Raw genomic sequence first — 11,255 nt, 5'->3', positions numbered from 1 at the left:
CAGCATTTTGCATTTGCCCGTGGGCCAATTTATTTAAAGGCAACACCCCACGAATCTGAGGTGGTGCAGATTTCAGGTGGAGTATTCTTATAAGGGATAGTAGATTATGGAGAGGGGGGTGATTCCGTCCATTTCTTCCTGATTGCCGTAAAAAACGGCCCGGAAGATGCGGCGCCACACCACGCTGGCACGCTCCAGTCGAACTTGTAGAAAAAAATGCGCCAGAAAGCCCGAAGCCGTATCTTCCAGGCCGTTTTTTACGGCAATTAAGAGGAAATGGACGAAATCACCCTCCTCCCCATAACCTACGACCCCGTATAGGCATAACCCACCTGAAACTCCCACCATCCCAGCTTTGTGGGGTGATGCCTTTAAGGGACGGATATAGCACAGAACGGGCATGTGCTCAGCTGGAATTGCACAGTCGGTGGTTCGAAATCGCCTTCGGCCAACTAATTCCTTCATTTTCCTAATGTGGGTAAACTGTCATCAAACTTGTATGGAAGGATAAAAACGCTGGCAAGTTGCGGATAACTGTATCCGCAAATCCTTGTGTATTTTACACACGCGTTCACGAAATTCAAGCAATTTTGAATTGAAGACGAATGTGTGGTGGTCCGTTCTAAGAGGATTTATTCATTCTAGACACCATTTATCTTTTTTCCACTTATTTTTTACCACCACTTATCTTTTTTTCATAGTTACAAGAGCGATTCTCAAGAGCGATGTTCTCAAGATTAGGCAAGGGCAGTTGACATATACAGAAATGGTTCAAATCAGCAAAATATATAAATTTGCAGCACACCTTGATCGTGTGATTGTTTGTTTGTTTACACGAGGGAGGGAATCGCTCGACATACGCAATTTCCCGTAATGCCGCACCTATCTCACGACATTTTGCGCCTGATGACTTTCAATTCGTCCCAGGTTTTCGTCTTTCCTGGGATTTTCTTCGAGATTTCCAGTTTGCTTTGGTTACTAACCTGTTTTTTCGCTCTCGTGTACATTATTTGTTTTGTTTCATTGTCCTGGACAACGATTAGTTCCTTTATCATCTTATTCTGTGTGCAATTAAGATGTCTGAAAAAGTGGAAGCATATCTCGCCAAAAATAAGAAGACTGCGAAAGCGGATGTTGCTGACATTTGGTTGAAGTTTGAGCAGCTTTATGGGAGGAAGTAAGTTCTTCAAAGATGCCTGTTTTCCCGGCTGAATAGTTATAGTATCGATCGGAAATATTTTGTAAAAATCTTATAGCTTCATCTTTCAGCTCTGAAGAAATAAGCTTGAAATCTTTCAGCATGAAGACAGGAATGCTATCAAAATACTTCCCGCTGATATTGCATTTTGTGTTATTGTCACTTCGTTTTTTTTAGACAAGCCAGTTCCAGATACAATCGTGGCAAGATTTAATCAAGCCTTACTTCAGACTATGGCATCAACTAACTCAAGAAATTCGTGCCGCCCAAGCAAACCCTGCTTTTACTGCATCGTTAAATCAGAAGGAATTCTACGATGGGTTGGTTCTCTTCAGCAAGAATTCAAGCATTTTATGATTGAATTTTCTCTGTAAATGCTTCTTCAATGTGAGTTTAGATTCATATCTGAGTTTGAACATCGTATCAACGCTTTACAACTTGTTGAAATCGTACTACCTATTGCCAAGTTCATTTTTGGAAAAGGTAAACTTTGAAGGTTTTTTTTTGGTTCATTCTAGTTGTTTTCCATTATCTACATCCTCATTCCCTTCATTTCCGCTTAGTTTAGATAAGGAAGCTGCTTATGATTTCCTCTCAAAGATTGAGAAAACTGTGAACAAGGACAAGGTGAAATTTTCGATTCACTTCGTTAACGGTTTTTTTTTTTATTTTGGAGTGCTAGTTTAGATCGCTCTTGCTCGTGTTCATGCAGGTCAAATCGAACTTCGACTCAACCACAAAGACTCCGGTGATCGTCTCGTCGATATCAAAAAAGTACGGGTATGTGCACGTGATTTTTGCTGTGACTTCTCTTGTGTCGGTGTTTATCTTTGGATTTTTATGTTTCTTTTATGATAATAACAAGTTCTACGTACACTCTTCAAGTGTAGCTGATCGTCTGGCATGTAATCAGATTTTTTAAAAAAAAATTATTCGTGACATTCTTATGAATAACATCTTCGAACTTGTGCAATTCTTCATTGTAACCAGGGGCAACAGTCTGAAATTTGCAATGCCGATATCCAATTGTACATTGGTGCAGACCGTAACGCGTGCAATTAGAAGACCATAATGCGATTTATGCGGTGATTTCACCAGAATGAAACCTGTTGCTGTTACAACTTGATGCTATGGTTTAAGACGCTCAACCAAAGTACAGTAGTGCGCAAATCGAGGATCTTTCCCATGTACAGTTCAATATCAACACCGCAAATTTTTTGTTAACTGAACAACTAACTGGAGAGAAATTCGAGAAGATAATTAATCACTGAAAAGAAAGTCAACTTTAATTGTTATTCTTCTGTCATTATGTTTTAGGATATGATTGAGTCGACGCAGAAGGAAATTGAAAGCTTTCTGGGAGTTACCGAAGCCCATGCGCCTTTTTACAAGGTATTTATATAGCCTTTTTTGAATAGTACTAATGTATAAGTGACATCGAAATTAACACGTCTAGGTCAGTGCTATGTATCTAAAAGAAATTGGTGATTTTGCCGGATATTATCGCGAAGCTCTCAGATATCTTGGCGTTGAAGATATCACTAAAATGACTGCAGAGGAAAAACATGTGCAGGTAAACATTCAGATACTAGTTTTTGTGTTTCTTTTGTAACTCTTCTTGTAATTTATCAACAAAGTAATCTAGGCAGTACTGATTGGATTTGCTGCCCTCCTCGGCGAAAATGTATACAATTTCGGTGAATTGGTGAGGGTTTTTTTTTGTCGTCTTAGTAATGGTATAACAACGTGTGGTGTCGCCTTTTATCTCTTCAATACTGTTGTATTTTCAGCTTGCTCATCCTATTCTCAAAGCACTTGCAGGATCAAGTGAAAAGTGGCTTTCTGATGTATGTTCATCAATTCAGATTTCCTCTAGCATACTGTCATTCGTTCGTTAACATTGTCTCGATAATTCGCTACAGGTGTTACACGCCTTCAATTGTGGTGATCTTAATAAGTTCTACTCGTTGGAAAAACATTGGTCTGAATGGGATGACTTGAAGAGAAAGAAAGATTTTCTTGTTGGAAAGATCCGCCTCTTAGCCATTATGGAGGTTTGAGTTTTCCCTTAATCCTGTAGTGTTTTTTTAATTTCTTTTTCACTACAAATTTTCTCGCAGTTGCAAGTTCTTACCTATTCCTTAACGTTGTCTCCATTTTTTTCAAATGGTTTCTTATTTTACACTTTTTTGGGGATATCTAAGTCTGTGTAGCATATAAGGTTGAAGGAGTTGGGAGAAATCATAATTTAAGAAAAAAAAATAGATAGATCAAATATAGCCTCTTTGAAAACATTACTAGGCCATTAGCACTCATCGTGGATATTAAATCAATTTTAAAGAAATCCCAAACTTTCGTATACAACTTCTTATTTGACCTACTCTCATAGCACCACATCAAGTAGTATCATAAGTATCTTTCAAATCCAATTCTTGTTGGAATAGTCTCCAGAGATTTCTTTACAGTTGGCTCTCGCACGACCATCGAAAGAACGGAAAATTTCCTTTAGGGAAATAGCCACAAAGTGCCAAGTTTCCACCAGTGAGGTAAGTCATTCCTTCAGTCATTCATTTTGGATGCTATCAACTTACACAACACAAGCAGCGTGTTGCCTGGATATTTTACACTTGAGATATCTTTCGTTGTTGTTGACAAAATGAAAGCACTTACATTTTTCGTAATGTTCAGGTCGAGCTTCTTGTTATGAAAGCCTTGAGCAAAGATTTGGTAAGAGGTGCTATCGACCAAGTTAATCAAAATGTCCTCATCACATGGGTACAACCGAGAGTATTGAATACTAGCCAGGTGATCATACTTTTCATAAAGCGTTAGCTTCGCATCAGAATTTCAATTCTTCGCGTTCTAGGTATTGCTGATGGCGAACCGCATTGCAGCTTGGAGCAAAGATGTTATCGCAATGGAAAATATTGTAAGCGAAAATGCCCGAGAAATCCTCACTAAGTCGTAGGAGTGGATCAATTATTACCTCTCTTGCTTTCATGTGTGTTTTTTGTGGAATCTCCTCGGTTTGATTAATTAGTACATATGTCCGAAATTCGAGACTCAATACCTGTTTAAAGCTCTAATTTATTAAATGCGCTATAAAGAATCGTTGGATAGCTGTATTTGCATGTACGGATCGGCAAGAACATCTTAGCGGTCCTTGCTAATCTTCCACGAAATATGTTCTTCCTAGAAAGTTTGGAAGAACGGACCGTGGTACTTCTGGTGGCCTCCTTGGAAGTTCCTCTTCGAACTCAAAAAAAAGTCTACTTATTCACGGTGGTCACCCGTTCAGCTACCATAGCGACCAAATACCATAATAAATTTGTTGACAAAAATAGAAGTTGAATATCGCTATGACTGTAAAGAACCATGAAAATCAGAAATCGGTTCATATAAAATGAGGATAGCCTAACAAAGAAATTACATCAATAAAATCGTGAACACAGCTTTGTATAGAGAAATCGTTTCGCTGTATTACGCAAATATCACAGAAAAAACAAGAATACTTCAATGACAACAACAAAACTAATATTATGAAGAGACTAATCCCGTACGAAACCACCATATGTAAAAAAATACATAGTTTTGAAGCGTATTACTGTAATACTAGTTGTATCACATAACAAAAAAAAATTAAGTAGAGCATAGAAACAAAAATGACAGGAATCAATTATCACTCTAGTCACATGAGATTATGAGCAGTGCATTATCCACAAGCCCAGGTGGTGTAGTAGTAACGTATTGAGTATTCCTCGTTTTGTTCCTGGGTCATGTTTTTTTTCTGCCTTTGCCCCATGGACGTACTGAACCACCACTAACATTATTTCGCAGAAAGATTTGAAAACCCCTCTTCTTCCATAGCACCGATTTTGATTGTTCATCATGAATAGTATGCATTAGTTACAAAACGCTGTTAAAATCCCCACCCAAAAAATTTCCCTTCCTTCTTTTAATCACAGAAAATTTGGGTCCCCAAAATGGTCCTAAAATAACTAATGAAAAATCAGAATCATGAGAAATAAAGGTGTACTGCATACTTTTACCGTTTAACGTCCTCTTCTAATTTTCGTATAATTGAGGATATGCACCACAGTACATAACGTAAACATATATGTAACTAGAATAAACATAGCCACAACGTCATCTGTTCGATGTGTATCAATAACGAAGTTGACGAAACCCGTTAGAATATTAGCCAACAGAAAGAACATCAAGCCTGACTTGTTAACAGACGTGGTCAGGCACGGCTGCATATTACACCAAGGATTATCATCTGTAAGAGGAACCAACAGAAAAGCATAGAAAAGCTACTTGACAGTACTATTTGACTTGACAATCACGATCTCACCTACGGAAAAATGTGGAACATTAGCTGCCCATGCTACCAGTGAAAATAATTGAATGCACATAAAACCAGCTAATGCAAAAGAAAGCACCGACATCTGAAAACAACAATATTAAGGAAAAAAAACAGAGTGTCTTAGTTCCTAGCAAAATAGATCAGATAACATGTACTCCGCTATCGTACCTGTGCAAAGACGTAAGTGATGTTAACGACGCGTCGGGACGGAGGTCCCAGAGAATGCTCACATAAGCGCTGAATTATATAGAAAAACAAAGAAAATAGATAAAGCTTCCAAGTACAAGAGAACCAAGACTTTAAGCGAATCCTGCAAAGACATATTCCAAATAAAAAAGTGATATTCGAAAACAATGAAGAACATACCCTGTTTTAGATATGAAATTGGCCATTGCATCAGATATGTAGTATATTGTGAGATAACCCATTAACGAGCAGATACCCTCAGCATTCGCCGAAAACAACGTGTCCCGCTTGTTTGTGCCATCCAAAATCCAAGACTTAAATAATCACAAATTTCTTTTAGTTTCAATTCAGATCTGTTCAACGCGAAGAAAATTTATTTCTTAAATAAATGCCGGATCTGAGTACAGATTGGAGCGTTTAGCACTATTTTTCTCTTTTTTTGTGTATACAAGAAGAAAGCAATTAAAAGTATACGTATTGATAGGTTTTCCTGATACGTCACGGTATCCAAAAGTGAGGAATATGTTGAAATGTTAAAAAAAGGATCTTTTACAAACCTCGAATCCATACATAAGCATGGTTTGTTGTAAAACTCCAAAAATGCATGCCCATATTAGAGGGAACTTTTTTGGAAATACATGAGAAACCATCTGAAACAAAGGAAAAAAAACGCCTGAACAAGTTGCTTCGAACGCTGACTTACTTTCACTACAGCTAAAGTGTAAAAGAAGTTCCAATGTACACCATACTCAGTAACATGTTGAGGGTAATCTAGAATTGTCAGCACAATAGTTCGTGCCATTCCTATTAAAGGGAGTAGTACGTATGAAGAACGAAAATATTGATACCAGCTGTAAAAAAAAATCCTAGGATACAATCGACAACGGTAAAAGTACCATAAACCTTTTCTGATAGGGCTTTAGCTCGTTAGATACAATACTCTTAAGTCGGCTAGTAATAGCAGAGGCAGAAATAAATCCTGCCACACCCAAATCCATCAAACTATGACCATACTTTTCTAGAAATGAGAAAATTTGAAATGCGGTAGTAAGAAACAAACTTTCGCATTTTATTCTGTTGCAATAGTACCTGTTTTGGTAAAACGACGCGGAAAAATAGGGAAGTCAACAGCAAGTATAGCTGCAGCAACTGATAGCAACATGCTGGACCTGTTCACATAAAAAAGTTGTTGATAAACAGAATAGGTGGATGATTAGAAGGACAACAATGGGTATTGTTTGAAAATGAGACTCTACATCCGATGGAAAAGCAAAAACTCACCTGAAGTATGTGAGGAAAGTTGTTGGTTGATGCTGTTCGTCGATGATCCTATTTAATACTGACCTAATAGATGGTCGATCCGATGACATAAAATATTCGCAGATAATAAATACTATTATTGTAGCAAGGCATGCGACAGTCACACATGTGAGCAAAATTAATGATTGTGAAAAAATTGTCATTGCCAGTAAAGGAGGAAGCGCTAGAAACGTATAGTCTAAGAGAAACTTGAACCTGAAATAAAATCACGTAGAAACTACTATTCTTTTCACTCATATACGATAAATCCCTTACCAATACATACACGTACTACTGTTAAACTTTCTACCAAGAAAAATCCATGGTAACGAAACGTTTCTCAGCATTAGAGCAAGAAGAACCACAAGCTCTCCGAGAAAAAGCTAAATTGTATGAAGAGGAATTAGAATAATTTCATTATCATAAACCTGAAGTTCACATAAGACTGAAAAATCGAGCTTACCTCTTTTTGAGCACATCCTGTATAAGTGCCGACGAAGGCAGCATGATCCATGTGACTCATTTACTTATGGCTATACACACATCAGTGATACTGCAAGATCTGTTCGGGAAAAAAATCACAATTCTGACCAAAGAAATATGTGTGCCTCAGGTAACTAGAAATCAACTCTTTCTGCTAAAACTATATTTTCATAGAAATCTTAATAACAGATCCCATATTTGCTTTTTTTTGCTTTGTGCGACGACGGTGCGTTGCGACCTAAAGCTCATTGAAGTAGGGTAGGGGTGCGGTGGAGATAGCGGTTAGGATTGAGGAGACCCTCGCCAAGACCACTCATTGCTGCAATCTCAGTGAAGCTAGGGATGATCCCACCTCGATCCCAACCGCTAGCTAGACCGCGCCGCTTCGAACGCAACCACTTACGCGACTGCCTTGGCCCCGTTTTGATCTTACTGTAAGATGACCGGGACCTAGGGTTGAGGTTGGACACGATTTTAGCACTTACACAGGCCCTATTACAGAACAAAAACACTATTGGTTTAACTTACTGATCAGGGAGGTTCATCAAACAAGTCATTGAAACTAAAATAGGGAGGACCATGGCAGTGTACGCGCCGGACACTCTCTTTAACCTCGCATAATCCCGGTATGTATGGGACGTTCATCACGAACTATCGGACAGCGTCATCAATAAATATTGATTTCTCACAGATCAAAGCCAAGGTTTCCGGTTGAGTTTCCAACTGAAATTCCAGCCCATATTTGTTACAATTTGACGGATATTATAAGAGCTTTTCGTTCGCTGCCCGCGTAACACGATAATCACCAAAATCGTAGGGCCGTAATTCCGGGTATGAACTCTACGGGTAGCCTTAGAAACGAGTTATACATTGCACATTTTCCTCTCAAAAGGACACTTTCCATTTTGCTGGTTACGTTCTTTAACTGCATTTCATTCTTCGAACACTATCAGACAAAAGAAGGGAACGGAATTCACCCGAAAAAGCAGATAAGTACAAAGATTTGTGAACATTTTATTCCAAAACGGCAATATTTGACTGGACATCAAGAACCCGTAACTGTCACAGAAAAAGTAATGATGTAGCACAACATAACAACCGTAAAAAAAATGGAGCACAGTAGCGGAAGTATTCTTTCTGTGTTACTGACTATGAATGTGAATATGATCTACCAATCAATCCGAGTAAACTGCTTTGAAAGAGAAAGTTCTTTGACAAGAAACGCTAATTGCATCACTGAGATCAATAGTAGCACTTAAATTCCCGGAGGATTTCATCCGATAATCCAACGAGGAGTGCTATTCAGCTACGGTATATTTGTTCCATTCCTGCGTTGACAGCACTCGCTTGGCAATGCTGTCCAGTCGTATACGTATGAATACCGAACACGAAACTCTTTTTCACACAGGACTCGAAGATTCAGCTGTAATTAGATATTGAACCAGTCATCTATCTGAAATATTTCGTGAATAGAAAAATGCTTAACAAACCACGTTGTCATACAGCTTCTTCATCTCAGCAGGTGATTTCTTGTGAGTAATGATATATTCATTATTACAGCCACGTGATTTCCACTCAGTATCAAAACGTGGATCGTGCACGTACTTGATATCAAGCCCTATAGAAATGTTTAATATAGAATGGGAAAACAAATTAAATCCTCCTTTCGTAACTCACCAGCAAGCCAAGCGCCTACAGAAACATCCTCGTTTTTGTACATTTTGAAGAGGCGTGAATTCAATGCAAGATAACGCACCAGTTCATATGAGAGCACGTAACCGCCTCCAAGCTAAAAAGTACACTTCTGGAATAAAGAAAAAAAAAGAAAGAAAATAATCGATAGAGCAGATATATATCTAAAATGTGGCACAAATTCCTCGTTTATCAATGTTGAAAATCCATGAATAACTCAAACGTAACTACTTGAAACAGAAATATACACGTATAGATATGAAGCAAAATAATATCGGGGTCAGAACGACATGAAGGAAGATGCGTTCAAAGCGGCGCAGTGAAGAAAGCGGTTGGAGTCGACCTGGGACCTTCGCGAGTTGTAGCGAAAGGTGGTGCTGAGAAGGATTCCACCACGAACCGAACCGCTACGCTCCACCGCACGTATCAAGCGCAGCCAGTTACGCTTCGCCCCGTGCTTCATGTCATTTTGACCTTACTATTTGTGCAAGGATCGGCTACGTAATCAACACCGAAAACACGAGTTAGCTCTTTTATCATCAAATCTATTTTTTAAATGATGTCTTTGAGAGAAGAATGTGAAAGAGCGTAATATCCACACTTTCGATCACAAATTAGTTGTACAGACCAAATAAAGATCATCCACACCTGATATGGCAAGTAGCGATCGCAGAGGATCCAGTCTGACTCACGCCATTTTCCCTTACGAATAGGCTTCGCTCTTCCATCAAGAAATCCCCAATAAAGACGAGGATGCTGGATGTCTTTCAACGCTTTGATCACTGCGCCCAGACGAACAAAGGAGTCCGAGTCCACCTTGCAAAATTTTATCATTTAAAAAAAGATTAGTGACTTTTTTTTTTAAAGAAAACTATAGGAACCTTTAGGACGTATTGGAATCGGAAGTTTTGGTATGCATATTCCATTGATCGTAGGGTTTTAAGTGCCAGTTTTCCATAGGATTCCTCCAAATTTTCTAATAATACGAGATCTCTATGAGTACGTTGCTCTTCCTCTATCAAAAGTCGTACCGTTTCACTAAAAAATTGTAGAGATCAACTATTCCTAATCGTAACCACATTCTCAAGAGCAGAAAAAGGAATTTAGATAACTGGCCATATTAGATAGAGCTAAGTCAGGACAATTAAATTCTCCTTAAACTCAAATGGAGTAAGTGCTACTGTATAGAACGGCACGATTTTTCTAACTTTTTTTTAAATTGATGATCGTGCAGGTTATTTTTTCCATAACTTTTGTTTTCTTCTTCTTTCCTGTCATTACTATTAATGTTGTAATCTTGCTCTCCTTTGTGGAATTTCCCTTGCCCCTTCAGAAACGTGAGAGTGTCGCAGACTAGACTCGGTATGTCACATGCATATCACCACGCGTGAGGTCAAAGTCAATGAAATTCGCACCATACTGTCCCTCCATTTAAAATTACAGAATTTCACTTCAACATAAATTTGAAATACTCCTGCTAAATCGAATGTGAATCAAAATTGAAAGAAAAACTAAATAAAATCCAATTCCTCACCTGATTCCTTTGATTCCAATAGGAAAACGATGTTCAACGATGGAGGGACCTTTCCGCGATAATCGTAACCATGTGTCACGAATCACGGTGCGCACAGCGCTATCGTTTGGAGAGGACATAATCATTACGAGTAGATATGTGTCCGGAAGCGTAGTAAGTGCTGCCGCAGTTGACTCTTCAATTCGAACGATGCCACTACATAATTCGGAGAACTTTTGGCCAACTAATCTGATTTTTAAACAGAAGAGAAGTACCATGTGAATCTTGATGTGGTATGTACATTTCGGATCTGTTGCCATCATTACATGTGCAACTATAGGATATTATTAGAGTACATACAATACAAACGCCGACAGCTGCGAATAAATATTTCCGGAGGAAGGACATCTGAAAGATCTCCTTACATTAACACAATCTTGCTCAATCTTTAGATGATTGAAATTTTTAATCCCATCAGTTCTATAGTAGAGTCGAAACGACATGAAGCACGGTGCAAT

At 38.5% G+C, this 11,255-nt stretch overlaps 3 protein-coding genes across 5 annotated transcripts; 1 reads left to right on the top strand and 2 right to left on the bottom strand.

Annotated features, from left to right (window-relative positions):
- Window positions 1–1,076: 1,076 nt before the first annotated feature.
- RB195_016757 (uncharacterized protein) lies at window positions 1,077–4,166 on the top strand (the record flags this gene model as incomplete). The annotated part of the gene is made up of 13 exons (XM_064183442.1): window positions 1,077–1,177; window positions 1,429–1,518; window positions 1,596–1,681; window positions 1,767–1,825; window positions 1,886–1,978; window positions 2,516–2,590; window positions 2,655–2,771; window positions 2,844–2,903; window positions 2,989–3,045; window positions 3,121–3,252; window positions 3,664–3,744; window positions 3,887–4,003; window positions 4,065–4,166. 13 exons carry the CDS (start codon window positions 1,077–1,079, stop codon window positions 4,164–4,166), a joined length of 1,170 nt encoding a protein of 389 aa, XP_064039323.1.
- A 987-nt stretch (window positions 4,167–5,153) lies between these two features.
- RB195_016756 (uncharacterized protein) lies at window positions 5,154–7,572 on the bottom strand (the record flags this gene model as incomplete). Of its 2 annotated transcripts, XM_064183441.1 has the most annotated exons (13): window positions 5,154–5,187; window positions 5,248–5,321; window positions 5,380–5,477; window positions 5,553–5,646; window positions 5,733–5,874; window positions 5,931–6,064; window positions 6,308–6,400; window positions 6,454–6,601; window positions 6,654–6,768; window positions 6,840–6,919; window positions 7,032–7,265; window positions 7,326–7,432; window positions 7,513–7,563. In XM_064183441.1, the coding sequence occupies 13 exons, from the start codon at window positions 7,561–7,563 to the stop codon at window positions 5,154–5,156; spliced, it is 1,404 nt and encodes a 467-aa protein (XP_064039322.1). The 2 variants fall into 2 exon arrangements, with proteins under 2 accessions (XP_064039322.1, XP_013296144.2); XM_013440690.2 differs by lacking the exon at window positions 5,154–5,187 and having other exon boundaries at window positions 5,251–5,477; window positions 7,513–7,572.
- A 1,266-nt stretch (window positions 7,573–8,838) lies between these two features.
- RB195_016755 (uncharacterized protein) lies at window positions 8,839–11,145 on the bottom strand (the record flags this gene model as incomplete). Of its 2 annotated transcripts, none has more annotated exons than XM_064183440.1 (7): window positions 8,839–8,955; window positions 9,023–9,150; window positions 9,210–9,321; window positions 9,873–10,040; window positions 10,106–10,262; window positions 10,759–10,933; window positions 11,013–11,145. In XM_064183440.1, 7 exons carry the CDS (start codon window positions 11,143–11,145, stop codon window positions 8,839–8,841), a joined length of 990 nt encoding a protein of 329 aa, XP_064039321.1. The 2 variants fall into 2 exon arrangements, with proteins under 2 accessions (XP_064039321.1, XP_013296143.1); XM_013440689.2 differs by having other exon boundaries at window positions 11,013–11,040.
- Window positions 11,146–11,255: the final 110 nt, after the last annotated feature.

This window comes from Necator americanus, chromosome II (assembly GCF_031761385.1).
Source record: "Necator americanus strain Aroian chromosome II, whole genome shotgun sequence".
In the NCBI taxonomy this organism is placed as follows: Eukaryota; Metazoa; Nematoda; class Chromadorea; order Rhabditida; family Ancylostomatidae; genus Necator; species Necator americanus.
The sequence above is the reverse complement of the archived record's forward strand: the minus strand, read 5'-3'. Positions and strand labels throughout refer to the sequence as shown.